Source organism: Seriola lalandi, unplaced genomic scaffold (assembly GCF_002814215.2).
Source record: "Seriola lalandi dorsalis isolate HSWRI2012SDOR001 ecotype SW California unplaced genomic scaffold, Sedor1 jcf7180002054949, whole genome shotgun sequence".
NCBI classification, from domain to species: Eukaryota; Metazoa; Chordata; class Actinopteri; order Carangiformes; family Carangidae; genus Seriola; species Seriola lalandi.
The window spans coordinates 368,384-394,948 of NW_019525500.1; the positions used below are offsets into that span (position 1 = coordinate 368,384).

At 39.5% G+C, this 26,565-nt stretch overlaps 1 protein-coding gene across 1 annotated transcript in view; it reads left to right on the top strand.

Moving 5' to 3' along the window:
• The first annotated feature begins 3,585 nt into the window (after positions 1-3,585).
• Positions 3,586-26,565, top strand: part of LOC111645393 (ephrin type-B receptor 1-like) — an 83,021-nt gene continuing 60,041 nt past the window's right edge. Inside the window, exon 1 of the mRNA XM_023394605.2 lies at positions 3,586-3,646. Coding sequence (XP_023250373.2) covers positions 3,586-3,646 — 61 coding nt within the window. The remainder of the gene's footprint in view (positions 3,647-26,565) is intronic.

Below are 26,565 nucleotides of genomic sequence, written 5' to 3' on the forward strand. Positions count from 1 at the left end.
ATGATGTTATATCTTGTAAAGCTCCAGATAAAAAAAAAAAAACAAAAAAAAACACAGAATAAACAAACAATCCATAATGTGAGAATGAGTGAGATCCTGGCAGGGAGATGTTAAATATATTTGTTTCGTCATACCATGATCATGGTATCAGTCTCCTCATCTGACATTCAGCAAGAAAGCAAATAAGATATTTCCCAAATTGTCAAACTATTGCTAAAGGCTACGTCTCCTTTAAAGGCCTTTCTCTTCCTCTCAGCTTGAAGTCATCTGATACAGCTTTTCATCTGCGCGTACAGGCTTTCATCTATAAAGTACCAACTATACTCTTTACACTGTCTCTGACTGATGCTCTATGGCCACCAGATTTAGTCATGACTCACTCCCTCCTGTTTCCACTGCAGGGCCAAGCGGGACTACTCACTATGTGCCACACCCACTCATAGATATCACTCCTTCCCATGTAAGAACATCGAATCCAGGAGGATTTTGCACATTTTCTCCTAAAAGACTCAACTTGCTAGATGCACTGCAACTATAAATAAACATTTAGCTCTTTGTAACAGGCACTGACAAGCTGGGGGAAAACGAGGCCACACATTGTGTGTGCGGATGACAATCCTGCACCAGTCAGGGGGTTTGGAGTTAATGAATGATTTATTTTCCTGATGCTGATGTTTAAAATCTGATACAAGAGAATGAAACTGAGCAGGAGGCGTGCACACACATACATACACACACACACACACACACACACACACACACACACACACACAGGTCCACAGAGAAATTTCTATTTTTGAAAAGTCTTGAACGTTTCAGTGCACAGGGCTCACATTTCATTTTTCAACAACTGCCTATGACCTGATTTGAACGTCTGTTTCAACTGACCATTGTCCACATCACGTGTCTTTCCTGAACTGTGTCTTGTTCTATGATTGTGACTGATGTGGAAGTAAAGGCAGAATTTGAACTGAACTTTTACTGAGAGCTGGGAGGACACAGTTGATTTTTATTTGGCCGTGTACAGACATAAAGAAGACGTATCAATGCTCAACACTGTGTCTGAACTGTCTGTCCATGATCACGTCCAAGTTACTCACCATTTTAAATCCCTCAAGTTAGGTCTGCCATTGAACAAAAGGCTCCACAGCTCTTGTTGCACAAATTGAAGAGACTCTCTGGAGACAGTTTAAACATAATTGTTGTGCTTATGTTGCAACCAGCAAGCCTGTAATCGATTTTTAGGTCTCCACCTGTGGTTTAAAATTGACAAACTCGGTGCTAAACGTGTTTTCTTGCAAATTTCAAATGGTTCCGACTGCTGGCTTTAAGATAAGAAGAGTCTCTCTTTGTCTGCTCTTTCACTTACACACAGACATACACGACTCTTCAAAGCACTGGTCAGTGTGTCTCAGGATGCAGTAGCCGCCGGTTAAAGGTAGGCCTAATTGTTGTAGTGGTACATGGTGCAGTATCATAAAAGCTGTTGACAAGTGAGATATCACATTGTGAGACTGCGATGGCCTTTGAAGGCTGGGAAATACAATGTCAGAGCAATGATCTGTACTGTGTCAAGTAGCTGAGCAGCTTTTTCTCTTTGTACACACAGTGCCAGGGACAGGGAGCTGCGGAAGATGAAGGAGATGAGGAACAGGACAAAAACTTCAAGAGTAAATTGACCTGAGGCCATTAGGGGCTGAAAGGTGTCGAAGTTTTAATGCTGCACTTCGTCAATAAAACTTTTAGGTTGCAGAGGGCCAAAAAACCTTTTTACACTTCCTGTTCACCCATTGTTCCACAATATTGTTGTGTATCTACATTAAAGAGAGATTCTGCTTGTTTAATAGTTACACCTGAATAATCATTAACCTCAACTTTAAAACAGTATGGCTGTCCCACAGTGTAAAAAAATCTTTGAGTCCAAATCACCTCAATCAATGGAATGGTGTAGAAGGGCGAAGGTTGGTCATGTAGTTTAGGAAGTGACTTAATGAACAGTGCTGCAAAGCCACACAAGTGTCTATGCTGGGAATTAGTCAGTAAGTCAGTCAGTAAGGTTCATGTGCCAACAAGAGTGGTAAAGGTTAGTGTTTTCCCACTCAGACAACAAAACAAACAGGAGAGTGAGGGAACTGCGAATCAACACAGTTGTTAGAGGAGGTCTTATTCGTTAAAAGACGGGAAAACACCTGTGTGGGTGAACTATGAGTGTTACTTAAGTATTACTTCACCCTCTTCATCCAGTGTAGTCTTCACTTTTTCTGTTGAAACTGCAACGTCTAAACTGTGTATGTGGCTGTTTTCATGTCCCAGATTAAGGAGAACAGACTCATCCCTTATTACTTGTTGTCAGAGAAAGCTCAAGGACAATTTAACTTATTTCCAGGATATCAAGGTGATGTTTCCTCATCTTTTTGTATTTTCATATATTCATATATATACACAACAGGATTTTTTTTTTTTATCAGCAAGGTCAGTGTGCTTTCTTTAATAAAGCCTCTCATTGAGACCACCTGCTGGGAGCTAAAAGTCCCACCATATAAGGACATTAGCCTCTCCTGATTGGCTGACAAGCAGGTGTACAGGTGCACCTAATTAAGAAATCCTTGAGTGGAGGCCAGATTCTGCTCTGCTTTGACAAATGTTTGGGTCAGAAAGGTCAGAAAGGTTGGAGCAACATGCGTTTACTGACACCTGTTGCTTCATTTGCAAAGGTAAGGCCTTTCTTGTCATTTTCCAAAGGTAGAGTTTTGTAATTTCACCAAAATTGAGACACATCACAACTTCTCTCCAGTAGCCTACACAATCTTCTGTGGTTGTGACTGAGGTTGTTTTTGATTTTTTTTTTTAAAAAAACAAACAAAAAAACATTACCATGATCTTTTTAAAACATTTTTTTTAGGAAGTACCATATTTTGCTCTGTGTGTCTGTCACATGCACTGAAAAGAAACAAAGCAACCACCCTAATGAAGGGAAGATTAAAGCACGGTGTACTGGAAAGAGTTGTGTGACATCTTTTATTTTGATAAACTTAGCATTGAAGCTCACAACTGTTCTTCAACCTCCCGCGACTGAGTCGTCAAAAGTCAGAAAAATGTGTAGTAATTTGTTAAAAGCATGTCATAATAATGAGGAACAAGACATTCATAACTGTACATTTCCCTGAGGGGACCAGGATCAGCTGCCCTTTATTAAGTGACAGTCTGGGTGCTGTACTGCTTTATGACCACTGGGTGTCACTGTCCCGTCACAGAGCCACCATGCCGGGGCGGTTGAGACCTGACTATTGGGCACAAAGCACAGGTCAGGTGGAAAAGAACGGGTGATTGGTTTACGAGCCGCCATGCTCTCTCCTGATTGGATAGAAAGGTGTGAGGAGGATGAGAGGAGAGAGAGGGAGCGAGCGAGATCCACCAGCAGTCTAACCGCTTCAGTCCCCGCTGACTCTGCCGGTGCAGCACACATACACAAACACCCAGAGGACTGAGATGTGACTGTACATCGGAGGAATACAGCGTGTCTCTGTGGGGATTTTCTCTGTCAGCTGGATAATGGGAGAGGACAGGCGGGGAGTCATCTTGGCCATGCCGGCCACTTGGGTTGCGGTGCTTCTCTGTGTGATTACTCCGGTGTATGCAGTGGAAGGTAGGTGGGCAAAGAGGGGGATTTTATTTTTTATTTTTTCCCAGTGCTCAGATGGTGCAGGGTGAAGCCTTGAGTTAATTTATGCACGAACTGTGGAGAGAGAGAGAAGGAGGGTGCAAAAGCCGTCCTGTCAACTGACCTGTTTATTAGAGTCTAACACCTCTGTTATATTAACTTTGTGTAGACCTCTTAATTCCTCTCCACAGAAACTTATGTCGTGATATTTGTGTGACATCCCTCTACAATGTATTACAGGTTATTAGGTAAAGTTTTTCACTTTGTCAGAGGGTTTAAATGAGGGTTGATTGGCTTTCAGCGGTGGAATTTACGTCGGGACAGGGACGCTGCTGTGCTGTATTGGAGGTTAAAGACACTGCCAGTTATTGAAATAAAAAAAAGAAAAGCAATCTGCGTGCTTTGTAAGTTTTATAATATTCCACTATGCGTTTCCAAAATGTTATTTATTGTTCTACCAAGCATGATGATAATGTTTATTTTAATTAAATTTTTGTATTCATATAATTTTAGAGGCTTAAATTATATCAAGTTGCTCACCCATAGCCCTGTTGCACAAGCTATCTAATGTCCTGTGATATGAATATACGGTATCATATTTTGTTTGTGTGCTGTTGGTGTGAAACCTGACTGTCTCTCCCTCAGTGCCCTGTTGTGGATCCATTGTGCTCACCTGGAGCAGCAAACTGAATCATAATTATAGCTTGCAGGTGCTCAGTGACTTCTTGTAGCTGTTACCACCTCCCCTACTGCTCCTTCCTTCACCACCATCACCTCCTGCTGTCGTGTCCCCCCTCCCCACCCTACACACACTTGAAGCATCATCTTCCCCCATGCTCCTTTCCAAACATCAGCTTCTGGCTCTCTTACTGCACCTCTCCAAGTATGGCCTCCTCCCATTTCTCCCAAAGCATCACCTACCTACAACTCTGCTGCTCCTCCCTGAGCATCCCTCACTGCTGTTGCTGCTGCTCCTTCCCAAGCATCATCAAACATGTTGCTCATCCTCCTTCTCCCCAAAGCATCACCTGCTGCTCCTTCTGTTACTTGTCCTAACGCTGCTGCTCCTCTCCCAGCATCAACATTTACTCCTCTTCCTGCTCCTTTTCCTCAAACATGACCTCCTTCTGCTTCGTCTTCTACTACACCCCAAGCATATCTTACGCTTTTTCATTTTCCTCTCTCCAAGCACCTCTCCACCTGTTCCTCTCTGAACACCACCTGCCTCTTATGCTGCACCGCTCAAAGTCTGACCTCGTGTTATTCATCCCAAAACATCGTCTAATGATGGTCCTGCTGCTCCTCTCACAAAATTGAGCCCACTGCGCAGCTGCTGAAGCCCCTCAAACATCATCCTTTTCCCAGAGCTTTTTCTCCCCAAACATCACTTTTCGTTGCTGCTGCTAATTCTCCTCCATCACCTCCTCTTACTCCTGTTGCTTCTCCAGCCATCTCCTACAGCCAATTCACCTCTCCAAGCATCTAATTATACTCCTGCTGCTCTTCCTTAAGGCCCCTCCTCCTGCACAGTCTTCTCAAGCACGACAGCCTACTCCTCCCCAAGTACCACCTGCTGCTTCTACCCCCCCCCCCCCGCCACTCCTGTTCATCCTCAAGATCCCCTTCATCTGCTTCTCTCATACCCACCGCCATTCATGATGCATCTCCTGTATGAGTCTTCCCACGTCTCCTCCTCTCCTACTTGTTCCTCCTGACACGCCTCCTCCATTTCCCTCTGTTGCAGCATCTCCTATTATCCTCCACTCCCATGTCCTCTATCGCTTCTCCTCTTGCTCCTGCTGCTGCTGTCCCTTGTGGAGGCGCTAGATTAGTCTACTGCTGTGTTTTAATGGTGCGTGTAATGACATGCTCCTTAGTGAGTCTCCCCCATTATGAGACATGTAAATGTGTTGAATGGCAGGTCTATTTTGATTAAACAGAAATGCTGTGCATGTATGTGTGTGTGTGTGTGTGGGTGTGGGGGTGGGAGGGAGAGAGAAAGGTAGAAGGTTAAGATAGAGAGGACAGACAAATAGGTACAGTGTGGGTGGTGGGTTGTTTTGTGGTCACGGTGGCCTTTTCATGGTAAGTAGGTGCTTAATGAACTGCTGCATAAGCTGATCTGAGTCTGTTGATGTAAAATATACTCACTGCTGACAGTCCCTGTTATCTCTGCTCTGTGTACACTTGTCCTCTGTAAACTTTCAGACTTTTTTTTTTATAGAGCCCAGCTGACACATCAGCTGTCCAAAGAATCTGCATTTTAGAAGCTAGAACCACAATTTTTGTCAGGAAATTAAACAATAATTAAAATGTTGGTGATTATTTTTCTGTGCACCAACTAATTGATCAACTAATCGTTTCAGCGCTAATCTGTTGACATAAGTATGTTATGGTCGGGAAAAGCTTCCTTGCAGCTGCCATTACTGTCCTGAGAGGAAGATGAATTAGCTGAGACATGCTATCTTAGCTCTAGTCAAAAATTCATTATATGTTCATTATACAGGCTCGAGTGAAAAGTTTATCATTGTCAAGTATTGTGCTGCAACAAACTAATATCTTTAATCAGTGAATCTGATTATCTGATTTGTGTTGTCCTTAACAATTGATATTGACAATTAAATTTTCTGTGAAGTTCAGTATGAAGTGTAGAGCTGCAACGATTAGTCTATCGACAGAAAATTAGCCTGCAACTATTTTAACAATCAGATTTATTTTGTGGTTTATTTTGTCATAAATGGGAGTTAACTGAATATCTTTGGGTTGTGAACTGATGGTCTGATAAAACACAGAATATGAAGACATTACCTTGGACTGTGAGAAATCAAAACATTTTGTACTGTTTTTGACAAAATGATGAACTGAGAGGATAATCAACAGGTGATTTGATAATGAAAGTTACTAAGTACTTGGCCATAACACATTTAGGGGATCCTTTACAAATATGTACAAAAAAAAAACTGGCAAATACATTCATTAGTTTTACCATTTTATGGGCTGGGCAATCCCAGCACAGGGCCGACATATAGAGACAAACAACCATTCACGCTCACATTCACACCTACCGGCAATTTAGAGTTGACCCGACCTACATGTCTTTGGCGTGTGGGAGGAAGCCGGAGTACCAGGAGGAAACCCACGCAGGCACAAGAACATGCAAACTCCACACAGAAAGACCCTGACTGGCAGGTTCAAACTTTCAACTACAAACCTTCTTGCTGTGAGGCAACAGTGCTAACCACTGCACTGCCCTGCTTGACCAACTGATCATTACAAAGTTATTAATCCCAAATAACAATATCTGCATCTGCTTCAAAAATCAGTCAGTCAGGCTCTTGTGTTTATCTATCTCTGTGTCTCCATGTGTTTTTCTCTGCATCTTGAAGTGTTTTTTTCCCCCCAACCCTGCTGATTGTTGTGTATGAAGTGAGTACTTTGCTAGATTTGAAATGTCTTTGTCTCGATCTTATCTGTTGTTTACAAAGGCATCCATAAGCAGCTTTTTGAAAGCGTAAACTCCGGCAGCCTTTGCAGATTTGCAGAAGAGCAGGCATGCAGGAAAAAATTTATAGTTTAGAAACAAAAGTCTAAGGGGTGTGTTATTCTGGCTAGAGCTGTTTGTTGTCATGTACACAGCCTGAAATTGCTGCAATTGTTCAATGACCTTTACTTTCCCTCAGGAGTTGGACCTATTCAGAGAGCCCAGAATGCAGTACAGTAATCCAGCATTTGACCCTGTTATTTTGAAAGTCAATGCAAACCCTGACCCAGCGGATATTGTTGGGTATAAGTGCTACATATCCCGCAAACAAGCCTTGGGAGGGGTGGCAAAGTCATCTGTGTCTGAAACAAATGCGCAGTCAGCAGCAGGCTCTGTCACTGAGATTGCTGATTTGTGTCAGTGTTGAGTGTCGAAGGGTCGAGGAGTTAATTTCTTTTCGACTTTTTCATGCAGGAGCTGCTGGTTGGAGCCTAATTTAGAAATCCTGTATCGGTGCATTGCTGCTTTCACGCTTCCACACAGGCAAGGATACATGTAAAGTGTGCACTGTACATACGATTACACTACACATATTATGCTCCTACATGTAAACTATTTCAGTCCTTTTCCCTGGAGCCTGAGCACATACGTGCCGTGCACCATCTGTCGTCTTGTGGAAATGCTAAAGGTTAAACATCGTAGATCCTCTTTTAGATGCTGGTACGAACATGACGAGCTCTAATTTGTGACTTTGTTTAGTACGAGTGTCTTTGTGTGTGTGCGCACGTGAGCAACAAATGATGAACAAATGATCTCCTCGGGGGAAACCTATCATGCACTTATCGGGAAGAGATATGCAGATGACACACTGCACGTACAGGACACACACACACACACACACACACGCACTGTACCCTTCACCATGCTCTGCCAGCTCATGTTTTAAAGATGTGGTTTCTATATTCATCTGTTGACAGGTTATCAATGTGACAGACAGATAGTTGAACTGGGGGAAAGTAGGAGCTTGGAAGAAGATCCTTCACACCAGTCCTGAGGCTTTTACTCCAGTGTATCCAAGTCTATTTTTCCTCAGGGCCCCCCGCCAGTATTAAATATTTATTTCCACACAGCATTCAGATTGTTTCAGAATAAATTTGGTTTTCTTCTTCTGCAAGGTATTTGGAACCTGTGGGAATATTTACCTTTTGCCGTGAGACTCAGTCCTGGGTTTTGGTGCTGTATTTCCCATGGCGATTTGGGCATCAAGAGGCAATTTCAGATCAGTCAGTCGGTTATTAGACACTGTGCTTCTCTATACCTACAGGCTATCAGACTTCACTATCACATTTTTCCGCAGTTCAGGAAGTCATTCCTAACAAAACACACCCAATCTTTCCTGAGCCGTGATTAATAAGTTACATTAGTGTGAAAATATATCCCTAACTCTGAATCTTCACACCCTGGCTGTGAATTTTCACACAACTCAACAATCCCACTCTTATATTGAAGGAAGAACTTGTTGGTCCACTGAATCAGTCTTAGATGAGTCATGTCAATTACTGTGGAAAAATATCAGTTTTTAATGCATACTTTTGGCAGACTTTACATACCAGGTGTTTGGGTCACACTGTACATCCCATTCTGCTGGTTACAGATGCAGTCTGTACAACATGTTCTGAAATTGTTTTTAGTCTAGATGTGTTTGCCAGAGTGGTTTTCATATCTTTTGGAACAAGTCCAAGTCAAGTCTCAAGCCTTCATTAGCAAATTACAAGTTGAGATCCAAGTCTTTAAGTTTCTGAATGCTGCCCATTAAAGTAACGCAGCATTTTAACATTTGACTGTGTTGATAATTGAAGTTGAAGTTTCATTATTGACCTTTGCAATAGTATTAAGAGACAAAAAATCCATCTACTGATGCGGACCGAAAGATATGACTAAAAGATTTCCAGTAAGTGGACCTTGAGCCAAGAGGTTTTAGGGTTAGGGGTTTCCTTTCACAAAGCATAATGATTTGCTCATTTGTTTAATTCTGTGAGTTTTACTGTTAAAAGTTAAGTCCAACTCCAGAATCTTGTGATTTAAGTTCAATTTGAGTCTGTAAGAGTCACGTCTGCAGAAGAATCTGTAGCGTACAGTAGGACTGTCCCTAAACAGAGGTTTTTGTTTTTATGTTTTTGAGGGCAATGTATGGCTTCTTTTATTTGATAGTTGAAAGTACAGAGATGAGAGAGAGAGAGAGAGAGAGGACATGAGACAGAAAGAGAAAATGGTTGGACGCAGACCAGGGACGTAAGCCTGAAACAATTAGCAGATTTATCGATGAATTGATCAGTGCTCTGGTTCCAGCTTTTCCAATGTGAGGATTTGCTTCTTAGTCTTACATCATAAATCAAACTCCTGTGCTTTTTGGACTGTTGGTCAAAACAAAGAAATGAAGCAGTTAAAAGACGCCACATTGAGCTCTGGGAATGTGAATTTTTCATTTTTTTTTTTTTTTTTTGACATTTGATGGACTGAACTATTAATTAATTAATTAAACATGAAATGAATAGAGAATGTATATGGCATGTAGTAAACCTTAAGCTTGACATGGAAAAGTGACAGAGTCCGTGCGGGTGACTGGCCTCTGATGGGGAATATACTGCAAGCTGTACACATCTGTGAATGAGAGTATAAGATGAGTGGGCCCTGCTGTGTACAACCTGCTCACTGACTATACCATTTATATCAACAACAACAGTCAATCAGCATCTAAACCACCTTCATTACAGACAACATTTAACTACAATCACTACTTCTCCTCCACAGCTGCCATCGCTGACATGTTTAAAAAAGCATAAATTGGTTTTAGCTGCAGAGAGAAGCAGAAGCTTGCACATTATAAAGCACTTCACCACCCATACTCCTCAGGTTATTTGCATAACAAACCAGTCTAAATAGATTATATTTCCTGATATGAAACTATAATTGATACTGTTAGAGAACAGAGCACTGGTGGGCATAAAGGGAATGAAAGAATCCTTTGTTTTCGCCCCAAATTCTCCTTTTCCTTTCACTGGGGTCCATTATACAGTCACTTCAACTAATTTGCAGCTCAAAGAGTCACATCAATACGGCGCTATGTTAGACAGACAGCAATGGCATGCTCCTTGAGTTGTTCTGTCTTCTGTATTGATTATCTTTTTCAACATGCAAGGTAAGCGATAGCATCAATTACCCTTTGTTTTTGGCAAAGGCAAAATCATTTCTCTCCCCTCTTGTTGTAGACCTCACCAATAAAAAACACCTCCATTTATCTTGACCTCAGGCCTCTGACTGACTCAACGCACCGGCCTAAGAGCGGAAACACAGGAGGAATGAGTGAATCTGAAATATGCATTTACTGCTTCTAAATGCAAATGAGGCATTAGGGGGAAGAAGAGATTGCACCAGATTGCAGGACTTTCCTTACAGACTGATGGCACAGCAGCATCACACCACTTCAGAAACAGGGTGCTACATTCATATTCTTGTGCAAGTCTGGCACAGCATACAACATTTTAGTAATATACATGTTTTTTTTTGTTTTTTTTTACATTAATGGCACAGTTATAACGAATTATTGGTTTAAGTGGGATTGGGATTGAGTGTAAAAGCATATTTTGTGATCAAGTTAGGGGTTGCAACTAATCATTTTCATTATTAATTATTCTGGCAGTTGTTTGTAGGTACTGATGCTAATACTATCTGACGAATTGATTAGTTTATGATAAACTGAAAAATGCTCATGCGTTTCCCAAGAGCCCAAGGTGACATCTTCAGACTCGTTTTGTTTCTAAATCCCAAAAATATTCAAATTATAGTGATTCAAAACGGCAAAAAGCAGAAAAGAGAAGCTGGAAACCGTGAATGTCGCTAGATAAATGTCTTAAATGATTAATCAGTGATCAAAATAGTTGCTGATTAATTGATTAATTGAATTGTTTCAGGTGCAGTTTATATTTAGTATACAGTATGTTTGATTTTTTTAAAACTTGTCTCAAATTTACAAATTATCAAAATATTTGCAAATTAATTTTTCTTTTGATCGACTCACATTAATCAGTTAATTGGCAGTGTTCTTTTCTATTCTATTCTATTCTATTCTTCCTGCTGTATGCTGCAAACTGCTGCTCTGAGCTGTAGACCTTTATAGCTCAGCATATGATTGAACATAATGGCCCATTATTTATTTGCTGGTTGAGAGTGGGCCCTTTGCCAGCCTCTTCAGGGTTCCTGCTGTGGGCATATGGTCTCCCAGATAGCCATGCTGGATATTAAGGACTGTGACACTGTTGGAGCAAAAGAAAAGAGGGGAGGGGACACAATGGGTGAGACAATGCGCATTACTGATTTTTGCCTCACCTTGAAAAGGTTGTGGAGGGAAAAGTGCCTCTTCAGGAATTTTAATCAGTTTACATTTGAAAGTTGTGTTATGTTAAACTAATCTCACAATGCATCAAGGGGGGAATAATGCAGGATAGGTATACGGCTATCACAGCTAACAATTATTTTTATTACTGATTAATGTCTCTGTGACTTTTACATTTAACTGATTCATCATTTAGTCTGTAAATATATTACCTATATCAAAAATAGGGAATAAATGACCATCACAATATCCCAGAGCCCAAGATTATATCTTAAAATACCTTGTTTCACCCAATCAACAGTCAATGAGACAATTCATTTACTATTATATAAAACAGGAAAAGGCAATAAATAGATAAATAAAATAAATAAAGCTAAACAGGAATGACATCTGCACTTAAGATGTCAGTGTTAGGTGCCAATTAGAGAATGTTAGCATGCTAACATGCTAAACAAAGATTGTGAACATGGTGAACATATCTGCTTAACATCAGACTTGTAATGTATTTTTGGGCATTTGCTAATGTTAGCATTTGGCTCAAAGCACAAAATACAGACTAATAGTTGTTAGTGTGTGTGTCGACTTTTAGTCTTGCATTCACTGTTTGTCAATATTATTGTCAATCAAATATTGTAATTGAATATATATATATATAGAATAACCTTATTTACTGCGGCAGTAAACAATTATTTTCATTATCAATTAATCTAACAATTTTTCTCAATTAATCCATTAATTATTTTGTCTATAAAATGTCTAAATATTGTGAAAAAAAGTTGGTTATAATTTCAAACTGCTACTGCTGACACTTTCACATTGCTTGTTTTATTCAACCAGCAGGTAAAAACCCAAAGATATTGAGTTGAAAATGAGAAGCATAAAAAATGTCAGAAATGATCAGGCTTTTTGTCGAGACCAAGTATTATTCCTCGAGGTATCTGAGAAACTTTTTTTTGTTATGTGTCACTTCATAGTTGTGCTTTTCCGCCAGCTCCGTCCCGTGTTCCTCCTTCAGTTTCATCTTTATCAAATCATGGTAGGGTGACCAAGCGTCCCTGCTCTTTCATAGCTAGACCCAACTTCACACCGTCTCGGTTTCATCCACGCCTACCTTTTACAGCCACTGGCTTCTGTTCTGTTGGCCGCTAAGCTGCTCTGCTGGAGCAGTGAGCAGGAATTCAGTGGTTCTGCTCAGCGACAGAGGGAAACTGACCGCAGTAAAAAGAGAGATTATCGTTCAGGTACAACACGTGTGCTCTGAGTGTCGACTTTTGTCTGGCAAAATGTCACACACTTGAACTGAGCATCTGTCGTGACCCCACAGATCAGACTTTTTTTTTTTGTGCTTTTTACTCTTGTTGTCTTTTACTAAATTTCCAACACAACAGGGACAAAGCAAAAACCAGGACAGAGCAGACAATATGGGGAGCGACAGGGGCAATTTCACTTTGACAGTTTTACTCTGTGTGACAGCAGTTATGATAGCAAATCTCCTGAGAGATGGTGAGAACAAAAGAGGGATGGAGAAGGATAGAAAAAGAGTTAAAGCCAAAAAAAAGAGAAAAAGACATAAAGCGAGAGACAATGAACCCAGTGGTTAGCCCTCGAGTTTGATATATGGAGCTGAGAGCCAATAAGTGTCAGGTCCCTCCCACCAGGAGCCATTTTAACAAGCTCTTAGTATTTGAGTGGCTGTTAGCAGACTGGCAATGCAGCTGGGCAATTTGTGACTGCTGTTGAATTAAATTATAAATGTGAGCACATTTGTAGGTATACACAGGTAAAGACAAAGTAGCAACATCTCTGCATCAGCATTTACAGTTGCGTGAGCATTCTGTCTTAACCTGTTGATTCATCCGCAAAAATACTTTATGCTTTTATATGCTTATTCTTTAAGGTATTCCCTTAGATCATCTAAAAAGAGAGTGAAAGATATGAGATACAGGAGCTGCCATCAAACATCTCGTTGGTCATGAGCCAGGTTCAATATTCGCACTGCAGACGTACAGCTACACTGCAAACATACAGCGTGCTGTGTGCTTTAAGCCCGCGGTCCACCTGGACACTTCTGAGCGGCAACACATTTCTTCCATCTCAGAATGAGGAAATTAATTTTTTATTTGGGTCCTGGCCTGAACCCCTGCTGCATGATCCACAGTGCACACACTAACGTACAGTATATTTGATCCTTTTCTTCACTGTACCACCAGCCTCTTTGTTGTACTTGACAAGCACACATGATTTTGAGCAGAGTACACCCAACTGAGTACTGCACTGCTTTGTCCTTTTGAGGAAAGTATACTGTTTTGCTTCTTCTTCTTCTTTTTTTTTTAAAACCATATGAACACAGCGAACACAGCAGCAATATGTTTTGTACATGTTGATATCATGTTTACGGCGAGATTCAGCTCTGACTTTAACGCCCGTAATGCAGACAGATGCACCTCGGGGAGCATCTAAAATCGCTATACCAATAATAGCACATTGACTTGAGTATCATGCTGATCTCAGACCAACATTACTGACTTTTCCTTATAGTGTACAGGTTTCATACAGATTCACATGGAGAACAGTTAGCACCACGCGCCAGCCTCCACTGACTCCAGTTTAAATTCACAATCTTACACAGCGGTCCACCGTCATCAGGGGTACATTCATGTTTTTTATACTAGCTAGCCTGGGTTCACATTCGACAAAAGCACTTTGGTTAAGTTAGTGAAAGATCAAGGTTTTGGTTAAACACATTGTGTCTCAAGGCACGTTGAACTGTATCTGTATTAAACCAGAAAACAAACTTTAACACGTTTAAGGATGCTATAGTGATATTTGGTTGAACGTTGGCTGTAGAATACTGACAACAGCTGACTGATATCCCACGTATTTCTGCATAATAGTGACCATATAATATCTGCTGCCAGTTGGGAACTATCAACATTTTAGCAACTTAATCATCATTTCCTCATTATCTTATGTAATCCAGTCAAATTTACATCTCCATCAAAATGCATTTGCTGCTGCTGTTGTTGATTTTTAATTTGTTAATTTAGTTTTACTTAGATTAATCTGCAAACCTAGTTAGTTGTCTGAGGCTAATGTGATGCTAGTTTTTGTGAAGCTTAAAGGAATAAAAACAATCGTTGAAACAAACATTAAAAAATGTTAACATAGTCTTACTTTGTATTTAATGAACTTAAAAAAAACCCCAAACAACTACTGTGGCATGTACAAAAGTTTGGGTTCCCTGCCAAGCCAGTGAGTAGCACATCATATTTGTGTACTAGTTTGCTCAGTGTATTCTTCTTCTTTGTCAAAAATTGCGAGTAGTTTTGCTGAAATTGCTCATTTAGTTAGTTTATCAACAATGCAGCATACTAAAAGTGTTTCATATTCTTTAGTGTAATTTCTGACACGTTGAAGATTCACAGTCTAACCTGCTGTCCAGACAACTGAGAAAGGAATGGAAATTGTTGGCCGTGTCTGTAAAAACTTGCACGTTGCCAGGCTACTTCTCTCAGTAGCCAAACCAGTGAGATGAGAGTCAATGGTGGATTCCAAGTAGGACTTAAGAATTTGAACACTGAAAAACTGTGGTCCAAGTCCCACAGAAAGTAAAATATAGCAGTGAGAGGACCAGAGGGAGGAGAGGGGAGGGAAGCAGAGATTCACAGAGGAAAAGTGGTTTGATGCAGATGCCGTGTTGCAGTCCTCGGGGTCAATCCAGGAGGGGACATGATCACACCTGTGTGACAGCAGGTCAAACCCTGTGTGTGTCTGAATGCACTCAAGCGAAGCAATGCGGTTGACTGGACATCATCACTTGACTTTGAGGCCCCCTGCACACCACACACAAACACAGCACCTTCAAGACACAGACGCCCATCAAAGTGACATGCATAGCACTGCTGATGGTTGAACCAAAACCAGAGGAAAAAAAAGACATCAAGATAAACTGCATCATTTCTGAAGTAGTAAATAAATTCTCTTTGTCTTTTCTCTGAGTTTAGGTGAACTCAGTTTTAACCCCGCGTCTTTCCTTCCATCCCCCTGTTCTCCCTCAACCCCCTCCTCAGCAACTGATCCTCCTCAGATTTCTACCTCAAGGAGCGAAGAGGTCAACAAACTTAAACCCCCCCTCCCAAGGCCAAACATATCCCTCACATAGCTGAAATTGTTTTGGTATGCTTGGTTTACCTTAGCTTGCGTGCAGAATTTACATAATCATCCTCAGTGAATCAGAAAATAGCTGTGGTAGGTCACGGTACAGGTGACCTTTTGGTGAACTTAGCTACTTTGGTTAAATCTCTCATCTCGATGACCTCTTCTCATCTGGTGGGTTTATGAAAAGAGAAATGGATTTTGAAGAGTTTTTCATGCCTGTGCTGTGCTTGCACTTAATTTTGCAGCACCTCTCCAAAATGTGTAAAAGTGGCCTCTCAGCATTTGATTAAATAACAGGGGATCTAAAATGGTACATGTTAAAGCACTTCATACAGCAATCAACAAACTCCATTCCACTGTTCGGAACAGTAAGAATCAAAATGTAAATTATAAATTAACTTGTAAACTGACCATTGTGTGTTAAAGGACACAGATTCCATGAATGTCTGTGGTTACCTCAGACATGTCTGTGAAAACATCCTCACTTCTATTAGCAAGTGCTGCAGTGGTTGCCAATTTGTCTGAGAATGTGGACAGTAAACCCCAGGGACATGCTTTATTTTCTCTGAAAGACTAGTGAAACAAATGCTGAATTAGAGACTGCATTACAGGCGCTAGTAGCACTGAGGCAAACGTGACGTCAGGACTTCAGCTCTCGATTGTAAGAAGGATGTATCTAATACACTGTTTAGAGCTTTATCCTACATGTCTCCAGTCTGTAGAAAATCTTCCATGTTGTGTTATTAGGTTGTTGCTGTTTTCTACTGTAATTGCAGTTTTAGGAGTGCAATATAACACCTTTTTGATTTTATTTTCTGTTGATAAAAGTTAAGTTTATTTTGCCAAAAATCAATCTATGATATAAATATTTTATGACTTGGCTATAAATAGTTAGATAATAATATATAATAGTATAATCCTAATTAGGATACTGACTCCAGAAACAAATCGTTGTAGGTCTGCAACCAATGATTATTTTCATTACCAATAGTTTCCTTGATGAATTGATCATCGTTTGGTCTATAAAGTGTTGGAGAAGAAGAGAAAAAATGACTAATGCCCAAGAGGACATCTTCAAATGTCTTACTTTCTCTGAACCAACAGTTTAAAACCCAAATATATTCAGTTTACAGTGATGAACAGAGAAAAGCAGCAAATTCTGACATTTGACTAGAACCAGAGAAGGTCTGACAAATTTTGTCATAAATGATTAATTGATTATTAAATTGTTGCTGCTTAATTTCCTGTTTGTGGACTAATCAATTAATTGTTATAACTGGTATTATTATGGTTATATATAATATATATGATTATATTTTTTTCTCCATAAACAGAATTCCTTTGACCTATTTGTGTGGCAATGGACATCAGAAATCTCAAAACCTTAACATATAACACCAGTAATGTCTGTCTGCATTACTACTGGGTATAAGTGAGGAACCCACTCTTTAATGTTTATATGTGAAATTCTGATGGATCTGACTTTCTTTTTAATTAATAGTATAGATAGCAGCAGCAGCAGCAGCACCACAGTGGTCTGCAAAGGTTTCTTCCTCTCAGGGGTCATGTCAGCAGCCAGTGCACCTTCTCTCTTTGGTCTACAGTGTGTCTGGTAGCGTGCGGCTCCACACTGACATAACCAAGCCTCATACTGTGCGAGCATGTGTCTCTTAGCCACCTTGCACATTCTGAGTTAGCAGAGGGTGTCTCACTGAGCTGGCGGATGTCTTCCAGGCTGGTTTCAGCAGAACATGTGGGACCAGCTTGACCCACTGGTAAGATTGAGACTGTCAGGGGAGATACAGCAGAAGCATGGTGGCATGTGGTCAGCTGATATCTCTTTTTTTTCCTCTTTGTTCATCTCTGTCTTTCTCTAGCTGTCTCCAGGGAGACAAGCGGAGACACATGCTGACATGTGATAAACAGATCTGTGACTAATCGTCTGCTTTAATAGAATACAAATTAGATGATTAGACAACCTCTTTTATGCAAAGCAAGGAAACTATTCTGACAAAATAATGTGTAAAGCTTGTGTTTGCTGGTTTTTAATTATCTCTTTACTATACTATATTATGTATAGTCGGCTTGTTAAGTAGGGGGGTGGTATAACATTAAAACTGTACATCAGTTTGGTAGTACGCTTTGTTCTGAGGAAATATTGACTGGCTTGTCAGGTCATCTTGTCCTAGGAGACAATATCTGTTAAGTGAATTATACTCATGTTCAGATTACCTTGTCAGTTAGTGACGTTCCTCTCTGCTTGATCCCACTGGATACCAACAACATATCTGCCATTTCTAATGATTTTCTTGGAATTCCGGCATATTAGAAGGCCTTTTGATTTTCCTACAAAACCTAATTAATCAACTCTTAAAGATAAGGCTGCCAATATATTTCCATATTTGCTCAGATAGTGGCGAGGGCCTTTATTTACCTGAAATGCAGAAGATAACAGAGCTTAGAGGCAGGCTTTTATTTCTAATAAAACAATATGTTGTTCATGCAAACTCAACTCTACCTCTAACTGTTTCAAATTAAGAACCCTCTAGCATTTCAGTAGACAGACACCCTCAATTTCTTGACAGGGCTTTTATTTTGAAACATTTGCAGGCTAACCATAATCAACAACAACCAGATGGGATTTAAGACAGGTCACATTAAAAAAAAAAAAAAAATGTTGCTTTTTTCAGCTGTGGATTAATACATGTGGTGCTTTAGTATTTGTAGCAGGGTGGTTTATATTGGATTGACTCAAAATAAACTACAGCTCCCCTGTTCATGGTAATGAAAGACCCTCCAGTGCAATGAGGTGGCTCATTAATTTGTTGAGACCTAATGCACAGAGGAATAAGATATGCAGTATGAGGTTTTGGCTTCACAAACAACACTTGTCAGAAGAATCAGTTAATTATTGCTTTCATTTTTCATAGGACTTTTTGACAACAAGAATTATAAAGAATATCAGTGGACATACCAATAATGAAAAGATCATTATTAACACAACTCTGTCTCTCTCTCTGTTCGACAGACAGATGGATTACCTTTACTCACAAACCACTTTTCAATGTAACCTGACAATCCAAAAGGCGATGACGCTTAAAAAAAACAATTTAAGTTTTTAGTGTTGGCTGTGTATTTTAAGTTGGAGTCAGGATGTCAGAGGATGCTGATGATATATAAGTTGCACAAACCCTCCCTTTATTAAGATATATGAACGACCTATACTCGTGCTTTCACAATGTAGTAAAGAAGATGCTTTAGTAATAATTAAATTTGCATCACAATTGTATTCTTGCTTTTGTTAAATGGGTATGCATGGTAGGGCAAGAGTCAAATAAATTCAATGATGCAAAAAAAATCTATTACAGCTTTGTAAGTGCAACAATGCTCTGCTATAGTGTGGCATAAAACATAAAAAGGTATTTTCATCTTAGTGACATCATTGTATGTTGTTTAAAATAAATGCCATGTATGCATGCATATGGTTGATTAAGTCAACTGACAGAAATTGAATTAAAAATGTGCCTTTGATGATAATAAAAAATAATATCTTTGGGGTTTGGACAAAACAAGCACTTTGAATTTTTTTTTCTGTTATACTATTTTCTGACCTAATGATTGATTAAGAAAATAATCAGCCAAAATAGTTAATAATAATAATAATAGATAAATGGTAATTTAAAATATTATATAAATATAAAATAGATATAATCACTGGTTGAAGTGCTATAGTTTTTTTTTTATGTATTATTTGGCTAAATGTAATGTTTAAAAATTTGTTATTTGAAGAACTTGGTGGCAGAATAATTGTATAATGAAATTATATATATATATATATACTGTATATATAATTGTAAGCTCAACTGAAAATTTTGGCTTGATGCAGTCTCAAATAGGTGGAGATGAGTGTTTTTCACTACTTATTTTTCAGTCTCCGTATTGCCTTCTCCATGCACTTATATAAACTTAAGAAGCTGTAATGCTCCTGTGGGTGTATTCTTTGTGAATAAGATAAGCTTGTCACCATTTGAGATGCAGTGTAGATGTACTTAGACACACAATACACACTGTGGCCCATTTCCTTTCAGATGAGGTCTATTCAGCTACTGAGCTCTTTCTATCAGGCTTTTTCTGATCGCTAGTCACATCTAAAATAATTTTAATGCCCCATTTTGATTGATTTTTGTCTTCTGTGGGATTCTTAATTATTGTCAGTTTATATGTTAAAATGCAAAAGAAATATAAAATGGAAGTAAATTTATTTAAGATTGATTTGATGAAAATGTGGGGGATTGAGGCTTTGATGTATGGGCTTGGAGATAAAGTGTTGGCGTTTGGAGCTGTAATGCGTCAATGTGAAGCTCACAGTGCTGCCTCGTATGATTTGGTGTCCCACTCATCTTTCATTTCTGACTGGCAGCTCTGAGACACACACAGTAAAAACATTGGAAATCTCTTGATACCCTTAAAGCCCTACTGGATTTTGCCATGTACTTTTGTGAGTCTGTGAGTTTTATGACAGCTGAAGTTGTCATCTCATTTACAGGGTACTCTCGATGTCATATTAAAAGTTGAGTAGATTGCCAGATTTATCAAACTAATCTAAGATCAAATTCACTTGAAATGCATTACTGAATTAGAAACATATTGCAAGTCCAAGTCTGGTGAAGATAAACCATTCTTACAATGTCACTACCAGGCAAACAGTCACAGATCAGTGTTACTTTCTGAAAGGGGAGCACAGATTTTATATGTTATACTTGTCTTTGGCTTGGAGACTAAAAGTTTTACACTACACTGCTATTGGTTTCATAATGAAGTTAACCCATTTATAAGTATATGGTGTATGTTAAGGAAAAACCCCACATCATTTTTTCTATTAGAGGTGGAAACACAAAGTTTGCTGTGGTAACTATCAGGACATGCAGCTACACATGACAATGTTTTCACATATTTATCATGCCTTAATTGGTAGACAAGTTTCTTTTAAAGACGTGAAAAATATCAATCAAAAATAAGTGTAACATTCATTTGACATGATAAAGATCAGATTTAGACTGGATAAATATTATTGAAATTGAAGTTGTTTTGAATCCAATGATACCAAGCATTTGATAAAACTCCTTGTAGTTTTTGAGCCATTTCTGGACCATACAGCTCATCAGTCACATAATCAGACATCTTATTCATATTGAAAATCATAGGAATACTAGGCCTATAGAAAATCAAAAATTATGAAGATCTGAAATTCCTTACCCATTGTTCTAGAGGTGTTTACATGGAAAATAAGAAAACACTGGCAACCTCTTTTGACTAATGACTAAAAAAAAGAAAACTTGTGGTGTAGCCTCATACTTTGACTGATTTTCAATGAATTTGAGCTTGGTTAATATAAAACTCCACTATGGATATAGATATAAATATAAACGATGAAATTTATAAATTTAAACTAGAACGCCTCCTGAAATCAGATTTCCGATATCCAAGATGGCTGCTCTGAGAAAGCTTTAGTAATATACTGTTTATTAGCACATCTCTCCTATTTGTGTCTCATTAAATCAGTCGTACAACAAGTACTATCTGCATGTGCAAAATACTATGTGATGCTTTGTTATCAACTGGTATTGCTGACAGTATCAACGGCAAGCAAGCAGCTTGTTACTGTAATGCGGGGACCTCAGGTGTGATGTCATTCCCAGCTCCAACATCCGACTTCGGAGGTAAATGGAAACACAGCATTTCTAAAAGTCAGGATATCTCAGCCTGAGTGGCTTAAACTGAACCCTTACACATGAAGAAGAGTGTGTTAATCATTACTACAGTGAACTGTCAGAGTTAGGAGTCAAGTATTATTCTGTAGATAAAACATTAACCTACGAGCTTCAGCAGTGATAAAATGGTCTCCTAGTATCAATTCATCAGCTGTTTCCGTCTCACTTGGCTTTCATACACTGAGCCTCCAGATATGCACTGCTGTGTTCCATCATTTCAAATCATTTACAAATCTATGTATATCTGTATGAATCACATCCAACGTAGTGAGAGCAGCACATGGATGTGTTCAGGCACAGTTCTGCGTGTAGGTCACCCATGTTTTGGCAGCACTCAGCCCAATACACAATCGCTTCGGTTACATGTAAAAAAGAAGGAAACAGAAGAATTAAACTACGCTCAGGTCTCGACAACATGCAGAGAAAGTAAGTGAAGTGCTACAGTTGTCTGCAAAAGTTTGGGCACTGAACTACATCAGTACTTGCACTAACTAATTAACTAACTACCACAAACTAATTTGTCCATTTATTTTTACACAAAACTAAGCTAAAAGTGTCTAACATCATACTTAATACACAGACCTTCTGACTATTCTGTTAAGTCTTCATTCACATAGAAGCTTGCAAACAAAGTATAGACATTATAATCCACCTGAAGCCCCATCATATGTTTTCCCTGGATTAACATTTGATTCCTTTATATTCCCATTTATCAAAAGAGGACGGTTCCTCGTCCCATTCACCATATGTTTCACAGTGAACACATTAACTTTAATTTGTGCCACAGAAGCTATATCACCCTCACCCGTGCCCACTCATGTAGCCCTGTGAATTACCCACCCTATCAGCGCACTCAGCATCCACTTCAACAAATGATCCCACATGTGATGATGTCTAATGTGGCGTCTACAGGCGTCGCTCTCCTTAAAAACAGAGCATGTCAGTTAGAGGCATGTTCCCCTTGTGTTTAGTCACAAAGGCACAAAGGATTCTGCCACAGTGACAGACTGGATGCTTCACAGGGCGCTTGTCTCTGAGCGAGCATTTACATGTGTGTATGTGTCTGTGCATGTGTGTGCACGTTTCTTTTTGTGGTAGTGGCAGTTTCATGTTAACTTTTCATCCAGAGAGAGAGAGAAAGACAGGCTTCATCGGGGCTCAGTTCTAAAAATAAGAACCCAATATGTTCTTGTTTTATTGTTGTGCTGTTCCTATTTTCTAAAAGACAATAAGTTATTTATTTATTTATTTTACAGTGACTAGCACACCCTGTTGTCTAAAAACTCAATATGTTGCCGTTATATTTATAGTGACAAGCCTCTGCTGTGACAAGCAATCATATTGTGGAGAACCACAATACATCTTCTGTGTGTTAAAGCCACAAACCTGCACTGCTTTTTTAAAAACGATATATTGTTTTGACAGGTCAGCCCTGCTTTACTGTGCTGGATTGAGTTATCCAACATATAATGTCTTAGTGGCATAGTCATCAAACTGTACTATTGTAAAGAAATCCAACATTACAGGAGCTGTATACCAGCATTTCTCAACCCTGACTTTTTTCTTTCTTTCATTTTTTTTTTTGGCAACAACACAAATTATGGAGAAAGCTGTAAATTGTCAAAATGTGTAGGTATCAAGAAGGGATTTAACAGGCCCTTTACAGTTTCTGAAAAGCTGAGATAGAGGGTTTCTGTAGGACAGTGATGATGTGTTGTTTTTTTTTTCCGATAGTGACGAACACGTCCTCTTTCATCAAGTGAAATCATGACACCACAAATTTTCTAGGTCAAGGCTGTTAACGACAGATGCGAGGGGAATGAGAGGAGAAGTGACAAATCAGAGGGTGAGAGAGAGGCACACAGGAAAAGGTAGAGTAAGAAACAAAGACAGGGACCAGAAAGTCTGAGACTGAGTGTGTGTCTGCGTGTGTGTTTTTTTGTGGGATGCTTGTTCAGTAAGAAACTGTGACACAGATAAGTGCTCATGTGTGACAGCTTGGTTGTTCTTTTTAACACAGCGGCCCTGTGCCTCTCCCAGCTTCCATTCACAACAACAGCTACATGTCAGCCATTGGAAAAAACAACCTGATACCTCAAGGCACTGGTTACACTTGTGCACACGTCTGATCCTAAAGAAGTTGCTGCTTTTTGGGCACACTTGGCCTGATAACGTCTACCACGTGTTTCCCTCTGATGAATGGATGAAATCTGAAATCCATTTAGCTCATAAATGATCTATTTACCACCTGTTGTTGAGTAATCATTTGTTTTTGCTAGCTGCTGGTGCTCAGAGTTGGTTTTAAATTTGGTTGATTATTATTTTTTGGCCACTTGGAGGAAGCAGAACGAGGTATAAATAACACAGAAATATTTATTAACTTAAAGAGATGTTATGGCAAATATATTCACAAACATTACTTATTTACACATCAAGCAGAGATGGAGCAACATTAGCTTTTATTTGGACCCTTGTTTCTGTCCACATGACCAAAATAAGTCTGATAGTAACTTTACTTTTAACGGTGGGAGTAAACCTAAACTGTAAAGTTGTGGACGGATCAGCTGAAAGATGCTTTAGATATGTGGGGAACTGCAGAGTCAGGTAATAATTCTATGTGATGCAACTGTTTTAACATTTCACATAATCATTTGTACAAAATTTGATTAGGGCAGCTTTAATTTAACCCATTCAAATTAGTTCAGTTCAGTTTAACATATGTAAGAACGAAATGTAACAGCACAGTTCCAACAACACTGACAATAAATATCACATGACCACAATATATTTCACAGATCACCTTCATATATCATACAACATGTCACAAATACACAACAACTCACCAATACCAGAGGGATTGAAGTCTCCGTCAATTGGATTCCAGGGAGGCCATGTATCAGATCGGTATCGATCCATTGGACTACAGATCCAAGGGGAAGAAGAAGCCAGTTGAAGGGTTGTTACGCCGAACCGGGCGGCCATACTGCTCACTGCGCAAGTTGACAAGGGCAACGTATGAAAGCTCCCCCTTGTCAAAGCGGCAAAGCTGGTGTCAACGTTTGCTTACAACTTTGATGAGAGGATGAAGAGGAGCTATCCCTAGCTGGTAACGAAAGAGAAAAAACACCATGAGGGGGGATTTGTGTTCGCTCCCCTAAGTCTGATGTCTGTAGGCTAACGCTAGGTGCTAGCTTGCAGCACATATGTCTGTCTCTAACTTCGCTGGTCTCTAGATGTGTCTGTGTCTTGCTAACTAGCTACTTCCAGGGCTTGTCTGTGACTTTGCGCCCGACAAATGTCGAAGTGAAATACAACTATTTATATTGATAAACGCCAACAGGCAACAGTGTTTACAAACCGCAGCTCTGGAAGGATAATCCTGTTGCACGTGAACAGCATTCATATGCGCGTGCACCAAAGAACATGCGTGCCTTCCAGCAGAACCTCTGTGGGGACCACTCCAGAGAGTCCAGACAATATAATGCATATTATTTTAATGAGACAATGACTCTGTCAAAGTTTATTTACAACTCTGGAACAATGCAAGAAAGCAATGGATTGACATTGACCATTTATTAAATATTGAATTAAAAATGTTAGTTGGCTGGGCATACTGGGTAATATGGAAGCACATCTCTCAGTAAATAATAACCATTAAGTATTCAGCCAAGCCTTGGTATAAATAGTGCTTTATATTTAAAATGGTTTACATGGGTCAAATCAGAAAGCCAGCTGGCCCCATTGCAGAATTTTGCTTAGGGCGCCAGGGAGGTCAGCTCTGTCGCTGGCGTAACTGGACAGGAATTGTGCTAGCAGGTGATTCAAGTTAGCTTGCATGGATGTGCTTTTACTGAGGGAAGGCTCTGATGTTTCAGAGGTCAATAAAACAGAGTGGCTGCATTAGAGAACAGCAGCAATGGTTAACGTGGGGTCGTGCTGAAATCTACTTGTTCAGCAGGCGTTGAGGGCTAAGGGTGTGTACACAGTGTCTGCCTTTTTCTCAGCTTCTTTTGTTTACATGAAAACTTATGGGAAGTGACTGCATGGCAGCGAAAAAGCGGCTGCTCTAAAAAGGCGGCACAGCACCCTCTCCCATATTACTCGCCCTGATGTGGGAGCCTCCTCTGTAGCTTCTATAAATTGTAGATTGGGAGTATGACTTGGCCTGAAAAAGAATTTTCAGCCCCGGGGGGGGGGGGGGTAACTGTGAGGCATTCAGGGTACTTACTGCAGAGGTAAATATCACATTACTACTCACTTATATTAATTAACTGCGAAAGTTCTATAAAATCAATAGCCATTATCTACATTGAACTTTGTATGAGGCCAACCCGTTATAATCTGCAGCCACAGGCATCATGGTTCATAAATATGTGACTGCATCCAACATGTGCCCAACTTGTTTGTTGGTAATAAATAGTTAAGATTCCCCTGGCACAAGGTGTCATAACTTCATTTGATTACAAATCGACAAAAAAAAAACATGATTACAAAATGATATGATTAGGCTAGATGTAAAACAGGTGTTTGTTATTAAGAACACAGCACTCACTGATTTATGATAAAATGAGCAGTGATATTTAACAAGGTCATCTAATGCAGAAGGTCCACTTATATCATATGAATAATTCAACAACAGTTAAAAATCAAGCTCAATCAGAATACTCTTTAGCTTTCTGATGTTTTCCTCGTTGAAGGTTATTAAAGAACTTTCTTCAAATAAATTTTTGCCGGTTTTATCTTAACCTCCTAGGACCTGGCGTCCACATATGTGGACCTCACATTTTGGGTTCTCTTGCCCACAATACTAACTTTTTCTCAACAAGGGTCTGGTGACCACATATGAGGATATTATACTGCCACTCAGTAATCGAAATTTAAAACTAATGTCCTCATATGTGGACATCATTTTTCTCAGGTCCCAATCAGCCTATATAGCAAAGAATAGAGCTCGGGTCTTAGGAGGTTAAATCTTAATGTATTGCATATTGTCACCTGAACTGCTCTGTTCTGGATGAACTGTGTTCATGTTTGAGCGGGGGTTAGAATTACCTCTCTTGATAAAATGAGTTTAAATGTGCATAAATAAGAGCGGAGCTGA